Raw genomic sequence first — 25,686 nt, forward strand, 5'->3', positions numbered from 1 at the left:
CTTTAAATTCAATTATAGACACAAATAACAGCTCGGCACACTTTCTCACATGTATTCAGATTGTGTAATGACAATAGTAATTTTTCATTCGTCAACATCAAATCATTAATATGTATTATAAGAACAAATATGTATACAATGAAAAGATCTTTTGTTCTTGAAAACATTCAAAAACACAATTTTCATTAAACAATAAATTATAGCAATGTTATATTTAATACAAAATCTTCTTTTTGTATCAAAACTGCGATGTCTTTAAGTACTTTTGTATTTCGAATTAAAAAAAACTATAACCTAAACTTAGTTTTCATTCGTCACTATATATCTGGTTTTAAACCTTTACATAACAAATTTTAGTTCTCTCTTCGAAAGAGGAACATGTAATAATAATCATGTAAATTATTTACATTAAATTAAAGAATATAATATTTTTTGTAGATTAATTCACCTTTTCTCAATAATATTTAATTAATAACTGGCAAAATGACAGACTCCGTATTAAAAAAATATACATAAAACTCGATACTGATCGTTTCGCTTATTTTCATATATTTTTTAAACCTGCTATAAAAAGAGTTAATTCAATATCGAATTTCACTGGGCGTAACCATCGATGATAGTAAAAATTGTGCCAAGACGACATTTTATATAAAATCGGTTCGAACTACGGTGAACAATTAAATAATAATTAAAAAAATCTAATCTGTATTATTTAAACATCCTATTTTTAAGTATTGAAATCGTGTGAATTATCTATAGAAAAGAGTTCTTTGTAGAGAGCTGGAAACACGTACTGCGGATGAGCTGCCTTGAACTTAGATAAAGCTTCCATATGCATCAATGAAAGCTCTCTATAAAAAATTAAAATAAATATATTACAATTCCATTAGCGAAATCAAAATTAATTCACATTAGATCAGATTAGATTTACAATGAGAAAATATATGAAAGCTTACCTAAACGTCGGAATTTTGGCTAGCAAAGTATCCAGCACAGTTACGTCTCCTTTAATGGGTGCGTGGTTCATTTCGATCTCATGTCTCATTGCTGTTATAGACATATTAAACAAACATTGTATCTCAGTGTTACCACGGAGGCCATGGCGCTCTGCAAATGAAAATAATTCATTAAATAAAAGAAACATTCTTCATTAGTAAAATAAGTGGGGCATTGAAAGTTCTAATTTAAATTAGAACTTTCTCATTCTTCAAGTCAAGCAGTGAATGATATATAGTAATTGTCACTTTTAATTGTTCTCACCTGGCCACAAAAGCACCAAGCTCTGGTACAGCGCCAGCTCAGTTTCGGTAAGCTTGAGCTGTGCTATTGACCGCGCCGCATCGAATATGCACGCCACCAGTTTCGTCTCCTCACTGTCTGACGTGTATAGTGCTTCTTGAGGCAGCATCACTTCACCATATAGCACTGCATTTTGTGATAAATCGATTAGTCTCGACATTCGAACTATAGCCAACTCGAATGAACCTATAACAATTAAATTATTAATCACGATTTTATATTAATAAAACAAATGTGAACATTCAAATAAATAAACAAATTATACCTGTCTTCAGGAGCAATATTTGATCGTCTTGTGAAAGCTTCATGAATCCTGGAATGAGTTTGGCGAATTCTATTATATTTTGTATTATGCCCGTCAACTTCTCGGCGCAGTCTAGCCACATTTCTTCTTGTGACATTGATTTATAATAAATTAATCTGAAAAATAAATTATATAGATTAAACGGTGTAAAGATTAATTATCATTTAAGATGATTATGATCATGCTACAAATTTAAAACTATATGAGAATTATTTTACCTGGAGACGTCTTGTGGCTTTCTAAACATCTCGTGTATATATTCCAATTTTGGATTTGTATTAGCGTGGGCTTCTGCTAAGGTTTTTACGAGGACTTCACTGATATGACCTTCCGCTGCAAAAATTGATTTAAATTTTGCTAAGATTCATTGGATATATTTTTATAATATCATATTTAAAGAAAAATGGGATAATTTATAATGTAAATATAACAAATTAATTCTACATAAGAAAAAAATATATAATTTGGCACAAATGTCAAATTAATTAAAGGCATTAATAATGTAAATACATATGTGTATTTATGCATATTATTTTGTAGAAATTTAAGTAATAATAAGAAATATTAAATATTTAAAACTTAAAACAGTTTTCAAAATATATAGTTAAATTGATTTAAGTGTTTGAACTTAGTTTTCGAAAATTAAAATGATTATAATTTTTATTTAAATGAAACTACAATATATGTATGTAGATGAAGATTAACAAATCGATTAATAAAAAATTATATTTTGTTGAAATTTCAAATTGATTACTTTAATAAGTAAAATAAAAATCTAATAAACGATTAGATTAATGTAAGTAAACAAATAAACATAGGACTGTTGAAATTACTCATGCTTTATATAGAACATAAAATAAGATAAGTTATTGTACTTTACTGAATGCTATATAAAGGAAAAAGTGGAGATATACAAAAATGTGAATATACTTCATAGCACTACAACTACATATAATATTTTCATTCGTAAAAGTATTAAATGTAAAAAATAATAATTGAAAATAAATGCAAATTAATATTTCTTTCGTTACAATTTTATAACAATAACATCCTGAAGCAAAAAAATAAAATAGTGTGCTCTACTGGAGTAATATTTATAATGTTTTACGATACAAATATCACAAAGGATTTCAGGCGGGTCGTCAAGATGCAGTGCTCCTCTAAGTATTTAAAGACCAATCGGCAAATAAAGCAAACAACGACCAAAGAAGTTGACGAACTCACTGGTTAGTTCATCTCCGGACACGAGCGTCACATTATGTCCGGTCAAGTTGATTCTTCTATTCGTTGTGACAATGGCAGGATTCACCATACCCATTGCACCGATGTTCACGTTGATACTCAACGGGTTGATGTTCTGGTGATGGTGAGACGAGCCCGTCAGATCATCAGGACTCAAACTCCCCAGAGGTACTGTCGTAGTCTGTCCAGAGACCAATACCGTTCCTTGTTGAAGATGCAGTGCCTGATTGGTTAGCATGCCAACGTTAGGACTCGGGTCAGTTTGGTTTACGTTGCCGTTACCACTTCCTGTCGGTGAATTCAGGAATGTCGTTGAATCAACGTAGCTCGCTACCAGACTGTCCATGGAATTCATTGAATTTTCTTGTTTAATGCTTACTATATTGCCTGTGGTTAAGGACGTATTTGTAGATTGCAGTCTTTCTTGGTTCGAAGTCACCGTGCTGGTGTTTGTCACCGTTTGCTTCACTTGGCTCGACGGTGTGAACTTTTCGAAGTCAGTCTGTTGGGTTGTCAGCGTGCTTTGCAGACGAGACATCCTGATGTCGTTGAGCGTTATCGTCGTTTGATGTTGTGCGCTCGTGGCCGTCGACGCTGGCGACGTTTGGATTATGTTAGTCTGTCTTTGTTGTTGTTGCTGTTGTGACTGTGATGTTTGCTGACCCTTTTGATCGCTCGCTACCACATTCAAAACAATTTAAACTGTATACTTCATTTAGAATAATGGTAAGAATCTAAATTTACTTCTATACATTATCTATGTAAAATATAAACACACTAAAAATCCTATATGACAATTGGGGAAGAAATTGCACACATTTTAGATACCAATTCTTTAATACCCATTCACACAGGCATAAAGCCTGTAACTTCAGATCTTCAACAGACTTTTGAAGTTGCATTGCTGTTGAATTATCAAAATAGTGTAGACTATAATCAGATTTTCAACTACAAAGCACTTTGAGAAGCACAAAGGAGCGTTTTAAATGTATGTTCTATATGTAGTTAATCTAAGTTTTGGGAATCTACTTTAAATTATAAAACTTTTCCTTTCGAATACAGTGGAGGGAAAATGTAATATGTATCAACAGTAGCCCCATCAGATGTTTGAATAACGTAAGCTCGAAGTTGATCTTTGAGATAATTGTTATATTTGTCAAAAAAATTTAACTACCAGAATTAAAATGTATTGAATTTCAGAAATCTCGATTTTATTTGTATTGAAACACATCTCAGGAAATATTATGCATGTTGCTTTAAATCCTTTCTACTTTCAATGAGGGAATATTGCATATAAATAAAAATTTATTCAATCATTTCTACTAGTACAAACCATTTTTTTTTCAAACATTCACCTAATGCAATATTATACATATATTTGTATATAAAATTCATAATTTCTATATATTTCGTCAACTCATTTTAGAATAAATATTAAAATTTTGTGATTATTTTTTTAAATAAATTATAATCCTGATTTAAGTATGGACAAGCATATGAAGATATGTATGTATGTAGATTAAAGGTTATAGATTTTAAAAATTGCATACACATTTTAAATTTACTAATATATAAATAGTTCTTGCAACCTGATTTTTTTTCAGATAATGCTTGATGGGCTTGTTATTGAGTCTAATCTAACATATAATTTCGAAAGATACTTTGTAAGGTTGTAAGGTTTGGTTGGGAGCTTCAAAAACAAATCAAAGTTTCTATGACGACGTATCGATATATGGTTGAATATTATTTTTATTCGATTCAAATAAATTTAACAAAAAAAACAAATGAATATATACTATTAGTTTTGCCATGTTTAAGCTGTTTATATTACAAATACCGAGCGAAGCCGGGTAAAAAAACTAGTTTATAATAAACTAGTTGTTTTACCCGACTTCGCTCGGTATTTGTAATAAAATATAAACCGCTTAAACATGGCTAATCTAATAGTAAACATTTGATTACATTTATTTGAATATTCATTTGTTGTTTTATTAAATTGAACGTCACAGATTCTACGAACCAAACAAACAAACATACATATATACATACATACAAAGTCTCTTTCGAAATTACATATATATTAGATTTATCAATGGTCATTAAGGCTAACAAAATGTTTCGAGGATGATAAATGAACAAGTTAGCATTTTTAAGACCCAACATTGATATCTAAGAGCACTTCTTGTATTTTTCTTTTGTTCAAAAATATTCTCAAACAAACCGCTATCTAGTTAAATTCCACTTATGAAGACGTTCAACAACATATTTTCCGGAATTTTTAAATCTTGAACAAAGAAACCGATGGAAAATGCTGGATCACAGCACTTTATGAATCCAATTATTCCCATTCGTTAAAGTTTTTCACTTGCATTTACTTCCAAGTTTCAATATTTATACGAATCAGTGAAATGAAAGGGCGGAGAGAGTATATAATATATGCATCATATATGGAGAAATATAATATGTAACAGTTTCTTTGTAATCTACGAAATGCATCCACTGTTATTATACTTACAGTGTCCTAGGAAATCTCCATCCATGATACTGGGTGGCCTGGGTTCGAAGGTAGTGGAGTCCACGTAGTCTGCGGAGATGTCATACCCCGCGTGCTGAGGTGGAGGCTGCTGCTGGGTCTGCTGGGGCGCCGTCGAAAGCCCCGCTGGCCCCAAAGCTCCACAAGCACTTCCGCCACCGTACGTACTCGAGTAAGGGTTACCACCCAAGGGCGAGCTGTACGCATACCTGAAACATCGATGAATGCTTTGAGGGAAGAATTATGTCCTACGCTGGGCGCTCACCACCAACACACATCACTTCGCATACGAACAAACAAACCCACCCACGTTCAAAATCGAAATGGACGACATTTGAGAAAGTCCTCGCACCCACCGGTTATAAACCGTAAGACGAGAGCCAAATTACTTTGTCAGATGTGACTGGCCCTGTGACAGGATTTATTAGTCTGTCTTATCTTGTGTTGTCGCGTGTCCCACCCCCCTGCGATCGAAAATAAATTTCGGATGAGCCAAATTTTCCACCGGGTGTGAGTCAACGACCCCGCTTGCGCAAATCCGGTTCGCGAAAACCGGCGTTAATTCAGCCGTCTTACAAAATAACAATAGTACTAAAATAAAGTAAAAAACACAGATAAAAGCAGACTGGCGCTCCCGTGTTAAGAGTGCATTTGGAATTATTGTATTGATGTGATTACCCATTGTAGTGGTGGAACTGGTCGGTGCTGGAGGGAGTTTGCTGGTCGAACACGGAGCTGTCCGGCGCAGCATCAGTCTGGGCTCGCATCTGAGCTCGGTGGAATCGGACCTCGTCTTCCACCTTTTCGCGCTGCTTCTTGGACATGCGACCAAATTTTACGGCTGGAATTCAAGAAAAACACATAATTAGTTGAATTCAATGATGAATTAAATACGTACATACATTCAAGAGTAATAGCTTAATTGACAACCAAACGTAAAAGTTTAACCCTATTTGATTGAATATTAATCATTTAATTAATGTATCAGATCTGAAACAATTTTCCAAACACTCGAAAGATTTAAACTGTATCTACCTATACAGTGGAAGTTTTCCTCAGAACTATTGAAAATCAGTAGTATGAGTAACTCAAACAAATTAATTTCATATTAAAACTATAGATGTCTCTAGTGTTACAATCTATTTCGCAATTTATCAATAAAATGTTAATATAATATAGCTTCAAAATCGAGTAGAAAGGTATTTTGAAATCACCCCTAAATAAATTTGAACTTAATAAAAAATTAGAATCATTCCAATGTGTAAAAATGGGAAAAAATCCAATTGGAATCGGAGTTGGATTGTGGGAAAATTTCGAAAATTAACAACCCCAGAGCTCTGGTTAAATAAAACGTAGTATATACTCTTTAAGGACATATATTATTTTATTTTAAAAGCAACTTCCACCTTCCCAGTACCTACATAAATAGATACAATACGAATTGTCCTTTTACGTAAGCGCTTAATAGGAATATAGAATTCAATTCATACATCGTCGAGACCACTACCGTCAAGAGCGAAACTGAGCTTTGTGAAAATAATAATAATTGAAAAAAATTCCCCTTATTTATTTATGAAAGAAAAAATATGCGCTGCAGACAGATTATTTTCTTTATTGCCTTTAAAGTATGTACATGTGTATGTACATTTAATATATTATTTAAATATCAAAAACAACACAATCTACATATGCAATGAATATGTTACAGTCTAAGTGTATGTACATTTCATTCGATCATGAACATATTACATAGGTTATTCATACGCTAACTAATCTGACCAGCTTTAGTGTAAACAAAGGAACAAATTGACAAATGAACTAGTTTGTTCATGCACAAAATATAAGTAAAAGTTTATGGGCGAAAACACACTGCGAGGCACGCGGCACGATACACGATGCAAAAAAACTAAGCACGCCTAGCCATACCTAAAACACGCAGTCCCAAAAATCACCGCTGGAGTGTTTTCGGTGATATTTTATTCTTGTATTGACATAGGTCTGACAATGATCGATAAAGGTGAATCCCATATTTGAAATTGTTTTGGAAAAACTTGTCGAAATAATAAGATCGTACGGATTAACAAATGACTTCATTGACTGGAAGCCACGAAGACGTGCCGTGCCATTTTTTTCAATGTGTTTCGCCGTAAGTATTCTCAATCGTTTGCCCCATCCTCTATGTACATATGTACAGGGCTGACGAGAGGGGGAGGGGGGAACCGGGGTAAAGTTCCAGGGTCCGAACTATTCGAGGACCCCGTGTCGGAAATCGTACCTGCTATATCAGACTTTCCTATTCAATTATTTTAAAAAATAGCAACCAACATACATACATACATATAGGTATTCTTCTTATAGTTTTGATAGATTTTTCGCATGTTATAAATATATAAATAAGATCTTTTTTTTTAATTATCATAGAACCTAGAATTATTTTTTTCAGGGCCAGGGATTTTTCTCGGCGGCCCTGTATATATACATATGCTTACCCTGGGTTGCAATCTTTTTGATATTAGTGGAAACGGGAATTGCAGCAACGTTGTAATGTACTTCCATGGGATTTTCCTTTTAAATACTTGACGTTTTGACAGCTCAAAAGTTTTAATAGTTCATGTATGAACAAACTAATATGTTCATGAACGAATCGGAGTGAAAATTTTGACTGTATCATATGTACATACATACCAGTGGAGTGCCGTGGAAATCTCGCTGTTTTTCTCACATAGTCTAAACTTACGTGTGCGCGAGCAGGATATAAGAGGACTCGGTATGACGTCACCTAGTCCCCTTGTATCCTGCTCACGCACACGTAAATCTTGTGCGGAAAAAACAAGATTTCCACGGCACGCTACCTGTATATACATATACATATACACATATGTATATTAAGATCGCCGCAGGCAAATTAAAAAAAAAACCAATGTGGGATATTTTAATTAGTATATAAAAATTCTATTTCGAAATTTGTTTTTACGTTGCAGACGAATTATGAATAAATGGTTTCCTTTCCGATTTCATCTAGAAGTACATATACAGAGTCTGTATATGTATGTACTTCTAGATGAAATCCTTAAGAGGGCTGTACACCCGAAACCTTAATTTTGTTACCGTTACTTTCTTCGATATATATATTGAGTGTATGTATATATTGAGTGAATGTGACAATATATATCAATATATATATTGAGTGAATGCGACAGTTGCGCTTCGACCAGATAAAACGTATTTTAAATTGACAAAATCGAGGTTTCGTATTCAACTATTTTCTCCTCCAAAACTGGACCAATTTTTAAAAAAATTTCATCATCGGTATGAGAAAGATACTTTATGTGCATCTATCGGCGTATTTTTTTTAAATCGTCCGTTAAATAAGCACGCTGGACTCGTTTCGTGGGTGTAAAAAAGAGGCGATTTTATAGATGTTTGGCGGCTCCTACATAGCTCCTATAAAAAATAATTAATCAAAAAAATAAAACGATAGATGCACCCCAATGGTGGATATCCATAGCATATTAAAAAATAATTTCTCTAGTGCCATAATTGAGGAAGGGAGAAGTATAGTACGTTTGTATGGACAAGGCGCTGCTGTCCAGCCCTCTTAATTGACATCGTACGATTTTTTCTCATACTAAAACGATATGCGTTCGCTTATCGGTAGATAAAGTCACATTCCCAGCGTCGCTTATCTTCCGATAATAATTGATAGAACATCTTATCGTCACAATTCATATGTATATATTAGAATAAAGCATAAAAAAATTATCACGCCGTGTTGCATTTAAAGACGTGCCTTAGAAAAATAAAAACCATAGAAAGAAGGCGCGACACGCGAACACATAAGCCCCCAGTCAAAGCCGCGATAGCGACTGCGAGCAATGCGTATGGATACTGGCTATATGGCGAGTGGGCTGGCTATAAGAGTGGGAGTTGCACGGTGAGGTGGTGGGGGTGTAGGCGAGAGGCCCAGTGTGTAGTGGTGGGGGAGGGGGAGGGGGAAGGGGTGTTGGTGTGTCGCTCGGCCATCGGCCCAGTGCCCAGTGGGACGATGAACTGAGGCGCGGGTCCCGCTAACGCTAACCGCTAGCGGCCAATCGCTTGCGCAACCACTCGCCGTTCACCTGGCCGCTTGGACCCCGATAGTCTCGCACGCGACTATTGGCGCCTCATATACATACATACATTCTCGAGCGTATGAGTTTTTTCTCTTTTCTGACTCTGATGTTTCTTATCGTCACGATTAGGGTTGACGAAGGGGGACAAATTCCCGTGGCCCCGTGCTGCTTGAAGTGCCTGATTCAAAACAGCTTCATAACCAACAACAAATAGCGAATCCGTACTGGGCGAGGTCACATTGAACAAGAGTACCTTTACTCATTTTTAAAACAAACAATTCTTTTAATTAATTAATTTAATTATTTAAGTTTAAGTTTGGACCATTGTGGCATTACAGGAGTCCCTAATGCGCCACAATGATCGATAAAATACGGAGAGATAAGAACTAAAAAATCGGTGACCGTCACCGCATCGAAAATGTTCGTTTACCATGAATTCATATGAAAAGCGGGTAGTATATATGTATATATGTACATATATATGTTACACCGAATCTGTGGTTAATATGCTATGGATATCCACCATTGGGGTGCATCTATCGTTTTATTTTTTTTAATTAATTATTTTTTATAGGAGCTAGAAGCCGCCAAACATCTATAAAATCGCCTCTCTTTTACACCCACGAAAAGAGTCTAGCGTGGTTATTTAACGGTCGATTTTTAAAAAAATACGCCAATAGATGCACAGAAAATATCTTTCTCATACTGATGATGATTTTTTTTTAAAAATTGGTCCAGTTTTGGAGGAGAAAATAGTAGAATATGAACCCTCGATTTTGTCAATTTGAAACACGTTTTATCTGGTCAAAGCGCAACTGTCGCATTCACTCAATATATATATTGATATATATTGTCGCATTCACTCAATATATACATACACTCAATATATATATCGAAGAAAGGAACGGTAACAAAATTAAGGTTTCGGGTGTACAGCCCTCTTAATCGGTAAAAGTCGGGTTTCTAGACGAGGCGGACCCGCTAAGCTCGGTCGCTAGGCTCGGTCGACCCGCTCCTTTCTGTGATTGGCAGCTTTTTGCGACTACTCTAGTATTGCCGTGCCGTGAATAAACTCGACTTTTACCTGATGAAATACTCCGACATATGAAAGTATGGGGTCTACGTGACGAGCCAGAATGTTACATTACAGAAAACATAAATATCGGAAGGCAAATATCAAAAATCGAAAGATCTTAAGTCGAAAGATTAAAAAAAAGGGTGCATGGTAAACGGTACATACTTGATTTGCGCGAGCAGGGTACAACAGGAACAAGAGGAACAGGCTTTTCCTCCCGTATTCTGCGCGCGCACATTAATACGGGAGGAAAAGCCTGTTCCTCTTGTTCCTGTTGTATCCTGCTCGCGCAAATTAAGTGAGTGTGTACCGTTTACCATGCACCCTTTTTTTTATCTTTCGACTTGAGATCTTTCGATTTTCGATCTTTGCCTTCCGATATTTGTGTTTTCTGTAATTTAACATTCTGGCTCGTCACGGAGACCGGAAAGTATGATATATAACAAGTAAGATTTCACAAGGACATACAAAATGTGTGGATCGAAAAATAATAAACATTTAGCATTAAATAAATACATGTACTTTTATATAGAATAATGTAAAATATCAATATCGGTCAGTCGGGCGTCCCGCCATGGGGCCCCTCGAGTAGTCCGGGCCCTGGAACTTGATCGATCCCAGTTCATTTTTACTCGTAAAACTATAATCTAAGTGTCATATTATCATGTTTCGTCTAATTCTATTTTTTTCCGTTAATTTTTAGACAGTTCCATTTTGGTCTCTTCTTCATCCTGGGCCCTGTGTCTATTTATCTGTTTTAACTGCCTAATTATGACATTTTATATGTACCTATATATATTGTATACCTATATATATATATATATATATATATATATATATATATATATATATATATATATATATATATATATATATATATATATATATATATATGTATATATATATATATATATATATATATATATATATATATATATATATATATATATATATATATATATATATATATATATATATATGTATATACATACATACATACATACATAAGAAAATCTTTTAGTCTGCCCGGAAAAACTCGGAAAATGTATGAGAATGGAAACTGTTCCAATAAGACTAAATTGGAATTGATCGAGTAGTTGGTAAGATAAGATTAGACATGAACTCAGTGTCAATTAAGCCATCCCAGTTACTAGAAATACTTATGTATACTTAGCATATGTCTACATTTCCAATATCTAAATGGATATATGTATAATAATAAATGAGCTCCTTTATAGTTATTTATAGAATAGCTTTTTCGGTAAAATTATTAAAAGAATTTCTATTAAGATAGCATAATGGATTTGATCCTGGTTAAATTCATGAGATTTTTAGCCGAATTTCACTTTTTAATATTTTTGGAATCGTATAATGTATGGAATATTGTTTCATATCTCAATACAACGAAAACGAAAAAATCATTTATAAGGAAAGTTTAAAAATAATATAATATTAGATCTATGTGTGTATTTTTGTGAATTTATTGGGTTAGGTTGAAAGGGTTGAGGTCAATTCAGATAAGATTGGGATAGGTCATCATAACACAGGTTAGGTTAAAACAATCCGCTTTATACATACTCTGCCTATTGTTATCAACGTTTTTTTTAATGTATCAAATATTTTTTTAGAAATATCTATGTCGCTCTGATGAAATCCGGCCTATACATGGATAAACTTGAAGTTGAATGAATTAAAAATTTTATTCAAAAATTCAAAGTTTGCAAAGTTTGTTAGTTCAAAAATGATATCATTTTAAAGTTTACAACGTCCAGAAGCAATTTCTACATTTGTTTGTTCCTTACCCAGTGTATTTATTTTCAAATAATAATAAAAAAAATCCATACAAAATGAAATGCCGTAAAAAAACGAAAAATACATTTTATCATCAGATCAGTCCAGTAACTTTGTGATAGTGACATTTGTGAAAGCACATGCGTGATAGAAATAAACGCGAGTAATCTGCGAGGTCAACACTCTGTTATCACACAGACGGCATTAGGAAATGGCCGACAATAACAACAATACGACCATTCAAAATTAACCGTTTGCTATTGTTACCAATGGCGCCAATATTTGAGAATTAAAATTTAATAGCGGATCGTTGTTGTTTATAGCTAACAACAAATGCTACACATTATTAGATAAGATATTATATAAGGAAATTGTCACTTCCGGTCAAAGAAAATTTATCACCACTAAAACAGATAATCACACACATTAAACTCCGAAATTAGTTCAAGCGGAACTGAAAGATAATAATATACAATACAATTACAGAGATTGATTGATATGTCAAAATATTTGGAAAGCATAAAAGCAATCAGCTATTTTAGTTATGAAACGATCACTAAACAGCCAGGTGTGCAACAGTACAATTAAAACTATAATAAAAAATGTACAGAACTATTTCGATCGGGTCGATAGCCTGCTATCGCGCGTTGTATTTATAAACAGCACACTAACAATCTACAGGTCACTGCTTTCACCGATTTTTGCACGGCAATAATTTATATTGTATTGCTTGAAACACTGTTTGCATTCGGGCTAAAGAACGCATCACGATTTCCCTTCGAAAACTCGAATTTGACTCATTTTTTAACGTCTCACGAACAAATTTGAACGAGGACATCGCTCGTCGACAAAGGGTCGGCAAACAGGAAAACCGTACCGAGTATAAAACAAAGCCCGATGCATTTTCTCGGAAGTTTGATACGCGCTGGAAGTGTTTTAGAAACGCTCGTATAAATAATAGTATGTAATATATTTGAATCGCAAGCGATATCAAAGGGGGTTCGCGTCGGGTCACGCCTAGTTCGCGCTATGAATAATTCAGCGAGCCGTTGTAAAATCACAACAATTTTAGAACAGAAGACGGCGTCAATGGTTCAAGTACCATTCTGGATTGATAGAAATCAGAAAATAACATTAATAAAGGCAGTGGATGAGGACTTACCGTCTCGGCTCATGCCGAGCTTGAGGCACTTTTGCAGGCGACAGTACTGGCACCTGTTCCTGTTCACCCTGTCCACCACGCATTGCTTGTTGCGAGGGCATTGGTAGTTCACTACTGAAAATTAATATAAATAAACATGTGTTATTAAAGAATTACACGTGCACGTTGAATTATGTATGTGTATATGAGACGCAATTGCTCAAAGAACAATATTCTCAACTAACGAACGGGAAACCGCTCCTATATTGCTTTTTCGATAATAACTTTTTGAAACAAATAAACTTTTCTGCGGAAACTAACGGTGTATAAAATAAACATTCAGAATAAACATGAACTAAATTACATATGATATCGTGAGAAAAATGTGTCGATCTTAATGTAATGGCGTATCTCGTAGTCAATTGTGATTTATAAAAAACAGGTGTGGTAAATAATGAGCGATTATGAAAATAGAGCTTAATCTTTGCCAAAAGTAAGATGGTTATTTTATTATTGTTTGAAATCAAAATCTAATAACGTTTGAAGCTATATACAAATATTTATATTTATGTACGTATTATAAAAATATACATACATATGTATATGAATTTTTACTAACCTCTTCTTATTTCAGACAAAGATCCGTTTATATTATTCAGCATTGTATGAAGAGACTACATAGTTTTGTTTCGGCACGTTCATGCTTGCTTTGGAGTGCAAGGTAAAAATGGCTTACATATACATGACAGAGTGCGACGATACGGCGCAATATTGCTTGTGTCGTATCATCGAGTCAATTTTGGAAACGTCACAATATAACGTTTCCAAAAATATTAATATGTACATGGCAACATTTTCATTAGAACGGGTGCACTCACCACTATGACGTCACATCGTGCGTGAATATTTCCACAACGACCAAAGAAAACCGATTTTTATTGATACGTTTCGAAGACATGTGTACTGCAGTATATTATTTATTTTATAGTTTTGAACCACTGTGGCATTACAGGAAGAACCTAATGCGCTATAATAGTCTAATTCGATAAGAAAACAAGAGACAAAAATTATGAATAGATTGTGTCGGTTGCTGCTGTTTGAGTACGTCACATACATATGATGGAACATATGAATGTGTCCATATATGTACATATGTACATAGAATGTACTGAAAATATTTTTCGTACTGCTGTTTACGTACAGTTGCAGGCTTGAGCTGTACTGGTATAAATGAACCTCAATACTTGAATTGCGTGATAAATATTAAAAATAAAAATAAATAAACAGAAAAATTATCTAAAATATATCATCGGTACGTATCACTGGCAGAAAACTTTTAGTCAAAAATTTGATTTTTTTTTATTGAATTTGTGAATAATGATTTAGGTTACAAAATAGAGAGCTTCAAACTTCTTGATGTTCGAAAAATTGATTTTTTCAAAACAAAGATACCTTTCTGTCAATATATCGATGGTATACATAATGTTCCAAACACTTTTAAGTTTTCATTTTTAATTTATTATATATGTATAATAAAAAGGTATTCGTATCTTTGACTTTTACTTCATATTAAAAAAAAATCACAAAATGTTTGTACATATTTATATTACAAGGCTTTAAGTATGAAAACATTTAATGTTGTACTTTGTAATACATTCCAAGTCACACGCGCAAATTCTAAAGAGTTTGAATTATTTATAGTTTAATACCATACATTGTAAAAAACTGGCTTCCGATTTTGTAATTTTATATAATTTTCTGCTGATTTGAAAGATGTTCATTTTTTGCTGCAACATTATCCAAAATGTCGCCATTTGATATATGTACATACGTATGTGCGTGAGTGAGTGTGAAATTAACCAAATCAAATGACAATAACAATAAGTGATAATTTTAATACGTTACAAAAATAAATTATCCAAACAATAATGTACATATATGGGAAAATTGAATTCAAATTTGGCATAGTAAATAAATAAAATAAAATAAATGCAAATAAAATACGATTTGAAACATTTTAAAAATTTAAAATAAACAGCAAAATATATCTAAATTAACGCAAAATCAATTTTAAAAAAATAAAATGAAAAAGCGTGGGATATTAACCGTACTGACCGGAGCTCTGCGAGCGGCGAAAGAACCCCTTGCAACCTTCGCAGGTTATGACCCCATAGTGGACTCCGGAAGACTTGTCTCCGCACACCTTGCAAGGGATGATCTCGATCTGGGCTGTAAAACAAATAATAAAAAATGTAATGTAAATAATAATGTTATAAACGACACGACACGTGTAGCGAATCGGTGCTATCGTACGACGTTTGCACTGATATGCAATTATTTGACCAGATTCGTCAATTGTTATACACAAAAATAAAAATAAAAAATTGAAATCACATTGTTAACGATATTTACTGTGCAATTGGGTAATTTCTTATCGGCAATTTCGAACACAATGGGAATTATAAATGCAGCGTGCATTTGAATGCAGCAAATGTGCACGCCGGAGCCAAAAAGGCGAAACGCACACTTTCGACAATGGATGTCAAAAAGGTGACCATAAAAACGTTATATCTGAGTACATTGCGAACGCGAGATATTATCGTCGAACAGTATGGAAGAAAAGCCATAAAATTACCATAAAAAAGCAATGACATTCGAAATAATCTTCGGATTATCAAATACATTATGCTGAAACTACACGTTTGGATGTGTAAAGATCGGACGCGAAATGTTGCAGCAGTACATAAATACAAATGACAATGCTTAAATTGAATAAATTTTAATACGAATACGTCGGCTAGGTAATTACATCGATAACTTGCCAAAATATTGGCAATGCTCGAGGACATTCATGGCGGAGGGAGTGGCCTTAAGATGAGACTGCGGTTTTGAATTGCGGAATTTCAATCCCATGACGAGTCTCATTTAAAATCGAATTGTGTTTCAAATGTGTCGCGTACTCAAAAAATAAACAAAAAAATTGCACATCCTCGTTTAATTGAATTATAAACCTCTAAACAGCATGTTTTCGTTCCAAGACAATTGTTCGAGCCTTCGACTGAAAGTGCACTAGTCAAAATAATAGAACCCAGTAGAGACAGGCCATTTGAGATGCAAGCTCAGCATGTTGCAATTTAATGCGCAATCAGCGCAATATGCACACTCATCAGGTGCACATATCGGTATATGTGGAAACCGCCAATTTAAATATACGGTCAACGGTGCAATAGTTTAGCAATTTAGCAAACCCGATGCATTAAAACAATGGCCACACATACAAATACATTTGTAAATATTATTATGCTTTCGCTCGTCTTTCTTCAAGAGTTCATCATTGCAATGGATTGATAAAGTGGTCGTAATTTAGCACAGACTATAATTCAGCACGAACAGATTAAAATTGGCAAATTGGCGTAATTCTTCAAAGAACTATCATAATACTAATTCGAGAGACGGCGTAACTAGCTCCCCCGCAAGTCGGCAATGAGCGATGTACATATGTACATACATATTGCACGTACCATTTCCAAGAGGATTTCAAACAAAAAGTTGTATCAAAGAGCCATCAGCCTCCACTTAAAAGTTTCAGCGGCAACAATTAGCTCGGCTATAATCAGCTCGTCGGCAAACAGCGAGATGTGATATATAAACAAATTCAAAAGAAAGCATCGGAATTTGAATCATCTTAGATGTCGCTATATCTATCATCGACTTTAAATTTATCGTGTTTGTTTATACAGACTAATGATTCAGGCACGGCGGTGGATCCACTTAGCAATTCAAATAAATTTTAAATATTGTGAATAAACTCGACAAATAAAGTGAAACACAAAAGTTGAATAAACGATGATTCACACACAGCGTCCGCCGCCACCAGAAATCGATTGTCTGATGTCGACACAAAAGTACCGAGATCTACGTTATTATCACGCTTATATATGTATATTTATATATTCATAAATTTAACACTCTCTAGTACAATTTAAGGTAATAAATAAATAAAAATTCAAATCACACAATGACTAAAAAAATGTCGAAAAATTTTTTTGCATATTTTTTTTAATTAATTTAAAATTGCAAATGGCAACCCCTGTCTTATATATTGCATGTTGCTATGATCGGTTTTGTATGGTGTATGGGCTGTAACGGCAGTTTGGGTTGGAGAGTCCAACGGCCGCGCCACTGGGCCAACGTACGGCTCGGGTCAACGAACGTCCTCACCGGCAAACCGAAGCACCCCATACACGGCTCGACTTGCTCAAAATTGATTTTGACAACTTATCACAAGCGAGGCACGTCAGGGAATCGAGATAATTTAAAAAAAAGGCGACACTGTGACGCAATTGCTAGTTTCGGACGTGTTCCAAGCGACATGATCGAACCGCTCTCTCGTTTTTAAATACATATATTATGCACGTATGTATGTATGGAACCGGAATAACTTGTAAATTAACGGTCATATATTGACTAATTTCTATTTTTGAAGTTATCATCGTGTTGAAAAGATGACTGGTTGATATTAATTGAAATTTATACGTATATGCATACATACATGCGGAAGTGAGCGTTTTCTGTATCAATTTTATAATATCATAAGAAGAGTGTTCACAAGAAAAATATATGTTTACTAGCTGAACCCCGGTATGCGTTGCAATGCTATAATAACGCATGCAATTCCCATTCCCTTTCTCGTTCCCATTCCCGTTCCCGTTCCCGTTCCCATTCTCGTTCCCGTTTATATTTGTCGGAAAAACGCAGGCAGCGAAAACATTTGAAATTATTGCGTTGCAATGAAACTCATTCCCGTGTTTCCCGTTTCTGTTCCCGTTTTTTCCCGTTTTTTTTTCACAGTAATCTTCCCGGACACGCATACAACAAATCCTGAAAAATCCATCGTAATCGGTTCAGTGGTTCAGGAGCCTATTCGAGACACACACACAGACATTCATTTTTATATACATATACATATATAGATATGTATACATATTATTAAAAAAAGGAATTGAGTATGAGACATTCAGAATAATTTAAAAATAAACCTAGAATTTAAGAACCATTAAGATAACTTGCAAAAAATCTAGTTAAACAGGTCAAATCAAGGAAAAATATGTAGGATTAAGTAGATATTTCTAGTCAATATTAGCATATTGACTAGTTTAATATTAAAAAACTGTATTTTTGGTTGCTTCCTCATAAAAATGCAGAATTTTAATGAAATATTTAAAATATATTACTGCTATTTTTGAGTCACAAAGCGTCTAAATTAAAAGTTAATTCAAATTTCAATGCATTCCATAGAAACTTTTCGTCTTAAATATCAAACATTATTTTCGAGGATAAAAAAAAACGATTATGAAAACGACACTTCAAAATATAATATTTCTTATGTTAGTGTGGATACCGATTTATGTATGAAATAAATATAGAATATTTATCAATGAGATAAACTATTCATACAATATTATTGTTATTTTTTAAATAAGAGAAATACAATCAATTGTTACAAAAAATACATATTATCAACACGTACACACACGATTGTTGCAAAAATTTGACGCTATAATTCTGTAATTGAAAGAGGAATTGATTCCGAGAATTAATGTTTTTGCAAGAGGAAAATCAGAACAACATCCCCGCACGTATCGATTAATTATGACACGTACTCGAAAAAATCTTCGAAGAATCTCTCAGGTAGCAAATGTGGTGAAATCCACCAAAGGGGTTAACAACCTCACACGACAATGCCCGAAAAGATTGCGCAACGTTGAAATGACGCACGGAGTCGAAGGATTCATAAATTTGACAAACAGGGCTAAACTTTTTCTAGACTTTGCATAACTTGTCGAAGTCATTGTCACGATTCGGTAATAATAAATAGCCGAGATCCGTCGAAAGATGAAACGTGTATAGTGGGCTGATAGCCAACGGGCCACCGGTGCTCAAACTGTCGAATATAAATAAATCGCGAATAAATCCAATGACACGGAATTCCGTCACAGCCGTGACGCGGAAATTCTGGAAAGTCGCCAACCCCAAGACGCGTACGTTCAACCCCTTCATCGCCCACGCAATACGCATTACCGTATATTCCTGGGTGGGTTTCATTTTGAGGAGATTCATTTGGACATCTATAATTGGATCGAATGGCTTGGATGGCTCATTTAAAATTGAAATGCCTTCCATAAATTCTCATAAATGTGCGACTTTGTAAAAAAATTATCGTCGAATCGAGAATAAATCAGCAGGCGTATACACATTCGTGGAAAATGTATATTTTGAATGATTTTAAATGGAATTCTTGACATGGAAATCTAATTGAATTGATAGCCTAAAAATCTCTTGAAATTATTGAATCCATAAAAGAATGATGAATGAGTTTTTTGATTAGCAATAAATAACCAATTTCTTTGGGTTGTACTGCATTTAAATATAAAATAATTTGGCCGCGTCAGTCGTAATAAGCAGTTGAGATATGAGATGTCTTAAAAGGCTAATTTGTTACCCTAAAATTCAATTGCATTTTTAAATGTGGCTCAAGGTTTGCGTCATTGTAATTTTTTTTCCAGTCTAAATGCAACGCGAAAAAGCAATTTGCCAAAACGAAAAAAAGCAAAAATAATACAAAGAACACAAGAAGAAGTCGAAAATAACGGAATTTTAAGAGATAATAAAAAGCCAAATTTACAAATTGCCTGCTAAATTATGCATTCGCTTGTTATCTGCAGTGTAAACACACACTGGGTAGCGATGAACAAACGCAAATAAAAACGTGCGAAATCAATAACAAAAAAATAAATGGCAATTACATATTGCACCGAATATAGCGAAAAACCTGAATAAATAATTACATTACATTGAAGTTCAATTTCGATTTAAAAATATTCTTAATTGAACGAAGAAAAATATCTTGTAAAATTTATTGGGGATTTATGGAATTTTTAGTGTATAAATATTTAATGAGTTACAAAAATATTACATTATACCAAAAAAATAAACATACATATGCAATAAAATAGCAATAATATTATAAGCAATCACTTTTAACATCTCTTATCTGCCTTATTTTCCACGTTCGTCGACTTATAAAATTCTAAGAACATACATAATTATTATAAGATTTACTAGTAACTAATTTTCATAAGTGGGCGTTGATTTCATACACATTTTCCATAAAATAATTGAAGTTTAGCTTCTATGAATCAGTAAGTTTCCTTTGAACAATAGTAATTTATCAAAAAAGGAAAATATATTGTTGTACAATTTAACCATACACACATTAACGAGTATATAAATTAATACATCTAACTATAAACCAAATTTATACATTAATATGGAATTAGAAAACATACAATAACGTAATTGCATTACGAGCTACCACAAAGCATTTGATTGGATATTCCTATAAATCATAATTAATCCCCGAAATCAAGAACCATATTCATGTAAACGCATTCAAATATCATTATCGACAACTTGTCACTAATATTCTATGTATATTACGAATTGTATGTAATATGCATATAAGTATATCAAGATATATATATAAAACGATTTCCTATCTTGAAGACATTTTCGATTGATTTTGAGAAGCGCTGGCTTAAGCGTCAGAGGCGAGACAGGAGTGTACTATAATCAATCAATTAGTGACATGTTAATACGCCTTTATGGTCGCATAAGAGGCGATTCCGGGAATCGGGATGGATTGAGATCCAAGAATTCACGAGTCGGGAATTTCAAGCCTGAGGCGAGACGATGGCAGGCACTTGGGGGTGGATAACATAAGAAGTGAATCTTGATTATGGTTGCCAGTTGTCTCCTTGCACGGAAAACGATCTTACAAACCAATATCCTTCCTGCAAGTTAATACATACGTAGTTATAACAATTATCGTCAAGTGACATCGAAATTTCAAACGTTACAATTTTTAAGCCAGAATTAGGGAACGTGAAAGGATTTGGTAAAATATTTAGTCTAGTTTTCGAGAAAGAATTCACGAATATATAATATAAATAATAAGAACTCGTTTAACAAAATACGATATGTTTTTAGCATCATTGAACGCCAAGATGTAACACAAAGTCCAATGAACTCGAAGAAGTATGGAACGCTCTATGACCGGCATATATAGGAGGGATAGGAAATGGAATACGTGGGTGGGAAGTATATATGACAAGGGTAGTGGAGAGAGTGAAGAGAGTGAAGAGATTGAAATGGAAATGGGCGGGTCACGTAACTAGAAGAATGGACAAAAGGTGGAAAAATAAGTGCTAGAATGGTATCCGAGAGAATATAAAAGCGTGAAAGGAATATCGAAAGGATCTATCTTTCGGGTAGACGAAATTAGAACAATATGTGGCGTGAGATGGATAAGAGTTGTACAAAACAGAAACTAATGAAAGCGTGTTGGAAAGGCCTTCATCCAGCAGTGGGTGGTTAATGACTGTAAATGATAATTTATAGCATATGATGCGTGAATGAATGAAGTCACCGAATCAGTTAATTATATTAAAATTGCAATGAGACAGATGGTCTGTATATACATATATAAATATTTTAAAAGTGGCATACTTTTGTCTACCCTCACCTGTGGATAAAATTTCCCACAGGAGACAATTTTCACCATTTTCCACAAATATAACTAACTATGTGTACATTTTTCGGAAATCTGAAAAGACTGGATTCTTTGGGGTTTTTTTAAAGCATCAGACGGTTCCGAAATCTTATCCATGACAATTAAAGAAGTCGACAACCCTAGTCTCAATATTTTTTGGCCGTTCCAGGTGTGCGGTCAGGTATCGAACGTGTGCGGGTGTCGCGCGGTCATCGACCGGTTTCGTACGCGCGCTCATGTATTTTTACCCGAGCGATCATATGGTTCTTCGGATCGCCAACATGCACATCGCCAACATCTCTACCATGGGTAGGTACGCCAACATGTGCGCCAAATTTGACGCCAACGTGTCCACCGAAATGTCCATTAACGCGTCCACCACTTTTTCCTTTTCAGTGATTGAAAAATCCGTGTACACGAGACGTGCATGTGTGTACAGAGGACTTTAGTGAGTGGACGGTTTTTTTATGCATGCTCATGTTTATTGTGCGGAGAACAGGTATGGTCTTGAAGTTCGTCATTGTCGGCCGAGTGTAATTTCAAAGGGTGTGGGTTCAGGTAGGTAGTCGAATCTTATTAGGATGCCAATCAGAAAAGCCCCGCGGTGCTTATTACCGATCCGAATGAAGTTGAAGCTACCAGGTATTAAAAAATAATCAACCGGGATGGAAAATGTAATTTTATATGTGTTTATGACCTCTTTAGTTGTTAGTGTTCTCTTTAGCTTCATGCAGCACTTATTTCTTCTGCATGTTAAGTGATGAGTTTACAATGGTATGCATGTATGTAAATGTCAGTGAATTATGGTGCTATGTATGTCTATCACGTAAAATTGTGTATTCTATGCTATCTAGGATTTTTAATTTTATTAAAATCTCAATTATGTGTGTACATGTTCGTGACCTCTTCTTGAAGTTGACGAGTGTTAATCATATTTTATTTGACAAGCTTTCAGTTTCTAAACAAACAGAATTCACCAGATTTTCGTGAATAATGATTGAACGTGAATATATCTATTAGCAAGTTATGTGGTTTGATTTTAAAGACGAATACTTAAATATTTTTTTTCAATATTCAGTTACAATACAAACACTATTGAAAAGTATTGTTTTTTTGTAGATTACATTTTTAATAGCAGTTTATTTATAAAATAGTAACTCACTTTTAAAATAGCTGAAAATAGCGTTATATTATAAAAACAACGAAAAATATTGCCACGTTACAATTTTATGCTATTATAATTATTATCTTACTTATAATTCAGAATAAATCTTATTAATAAATTTGAGGAAAATAAAATTAATCAAACGTAATAAAATTCATATACCATAATAATTCGTATCTAACTATTACACATATTTTATCGGTCGATGTAATCTTATTGTGTATTATTCAATGATTTATTATTACAAAATAGTAAAAATATTTATTTCATACGCAATAAGTGTGTACATATGTACATAGTATTTGATTATATTTTTATACAACGATTAAGCTATCATGATAAGTATTTTTCATAAAAGATTGAAAATCTTTGAACTAATGAGACCTAACGATTTTCATTGTTTATGTAAAATGTATCTGATCATGAAAGACATCTCTGATTTGACTAACTTATTTGTCTAATCTATTCGTCGAGATGTACTGAATAAATAGATTTACATACATACAATATCTATGTATGTATGTTTGTTGATATTTTTTCAATCCTGATATATGAATGAAGTATATTCAGTGACCACACATTTTCAAGTTTACTATTAAAAATACATATGCACATATATAAAACATGTAACGCAATTAATTGAAAGGCAGTAACTAAAAAGAGTTAATTAGCGATTCGGGTCACCACCTTACGTTCAACGCTCGTGCCATATACACACGGCGTTCACAAAACAAATACAATTTATTTAATTTTATCGTAATAAAATTTCCACTAGAAACGTTTTCAAGTAATTTACAGAGAACACTAGTCAGTGAGTGTTGTTTTATAATATAAAGGCGGTAGCACGCGAATCAACAGTTACAGTCAACCGCCAAGTCCGCCATTGTTCGCACTGAAGTCGTCTCGGTCAACGACATTTACAGCAACCGAAGAATAAAGTGTTTCACTGAAAATGTGTCCGAACAATCTTTGACTTTTAAATATTTCGCATAGTTCATTCAAAATAAGCAAACGGTTAAAAGTCGATAACCGATCGGAGCGTGACAGTAGAGCGCTCTCATTGGTCGAGGCGAAATTATATGTACACATCGGACTAAAAGATTTTCTGATTTTAATTTTCAGAATTGTGTTTGTGATATGGTTACCTCTGATCGAGTTGGGTCCCTTCTTGTCGATGTACATTCCTGGCATTGGTGATCCGTAAGATCCGTCCGAAGGTGGCGGTGTGGTACTGTCCGGTGCCTGTCCTGGCATTTCCCTTTTGGGAATGTGCGGAGGACCGGAAGTCGTCGTGGGAGGACCGGAAGTGGCATGGGAACCCGGAGGGCCCTGTCCGGACCCCCCGGGACCCATGCAGTCCGGAGGCCATTGAGAGCCGAACAGCTCGTGGAACTGGTTCGGATCCATGACATCGGAACGACACTATCTGGGATGTCTCTTGGACAAACTGGACGATGAAAACATTCTTCAGTGTACTGAAGTGCCTGAAGTACTATTGACACTTCACATCAACATCCACAATTAAAAAAATATACCGCTTCACTATATTTTATCATTAAAATGGCACTCTCGGATCAATTTTTCTTATGCGTACAGATACAGATTGGAAGAATGAGGATTTGACGTACGAGGTGAAACGTGAATAATAATTATTAAACCAGGAATATATTGCTCAGAACCGGATCAGTTTAAAAGTTCGGTAGTACCACAGAATGCACAAAAGGCAATGTTCAACTGGAAAAGATCGAGAAAAGAAAAAGAAAAAACAAACGAGGAGAATTTTTGCATGGAATCGTCGACACACCCTGCTCGGCCGCGATAATTCTCCATACAATTCCACACAAATATGTATATGTAGATATACGTAATTGGAATTGTATACAAGAATTAAAAAAAATAAAAATTAATATTTTACGAATAAGAAATAAACATCATAATTACATATATTTTGAATATATATTTTTTAAACATTAAAGCACATATATCCATCTTGAAATTTGACTTCTTAAAATTATCATATTTATGTATGATCACTATGCTAATGGGTGCGTCGAAACGACAACCAAATGATTAAAAAGCGAGTATGATTCGACAAATAAAAAAAAATGAATGAATTTTCAGTGACGCTTTTTTTAGCTTTATTCGCGTGTTCACAGTATGAGAAGCAAAAATGATAGAACTGAATGTATTTGAATGTGGTGAGATTTTCTAGGTGTAATTATAAATTCACGTTTCCCTGCTTTTTCATTAGGGGTCGTTTCACCACTAGCACTACTAGCACTAGACGCGCTCATTCCCCTCATTGTCGTTTGAAAAGCACTGATTTTAGATTATCACATCATTCTACAAGTATATAATTTTCTAAAAAAGGCACTTTTATCACTCAATATTATAAAGTAAAAACACTGCACGG

The 25,686-nt window shown here is 34.1% G+C and overlaps 1 protein-coding gene across 1 annotated transcript; it reads right to left on the reverse strand.

Annotated features, from left to right (window-relative positions):
• Positions 1 to 727: 727 nt before the first annotated feature.
• Positions 728 to 24,680, reverse strand: Hr3 (nuclear hormone receptor 3 ROR-beta). Its single transcript, XM_077429387.1, has 13 exons — positions 24,419 to 24,680; positions 15,613 to 15,726; positions 13,519 to 13,632; positions 6,057 to 6,219; positions 5,361 to 5,587; positions 3,688 to 3,749; positions 3,590 to 3,602; positions 2,828 to 3,523; positions 1,822 to 1,936; positions 1,565 to 1,719; positions 1,261 to 1,485; positions 957 to 1,107; positions 728 to 851 (listed from the first exon to the last, which is right to left on the reverse strand). The coding sequence occupies exons 1-13, from the start codon at positions 24,678 to 24,680 to the stop codon at positions 728 to 730; spliced, it is 2,421 nt and encodes an 806-aa protein (XP_077285513.1).
• Positions 24,681 to 25,686: the final 1,006 nt, after the last annotated feature.

Source organism: Arctopsyche grandis, chromosome 4, assembly GCF_051622035.1.
Source record: "Arctopsyche grandis isolate Sample6627 chromosome 4, ASM5162203v2, whole genome shotgun sequence".
NCBI classification, from domain to species: Eukaryota; Metazoa; Arthropoda; class Insecta; order Trichoptera; family Hydropsychidae; genus Arctopsyche; species Arctopsyche grandis.

Coding starts and splice junctions, on each gene's coding strand:
- Hr3 (XM_077429387.1), bottom strand. CDS start 24,680: ATGGATCCGAACCAGTTCCACGAGCTGTTCGGCTCTCAATGGCCTCCG. Junction 13,633..15,612: donor TCGCCGCTCGCAGAGCTCCG/GTCAGTACGGTT, acceptor ATTAATTTTCAG/TAGTGAACTACCAATGCCCT. Junction 1,108..1,260: donor CTTGGTGCTTTTGTGGCCAG/GTGAGAACAATT, acceptor TTTCATTTGCAG/AGCGCCATGGCCTCCGTGGT.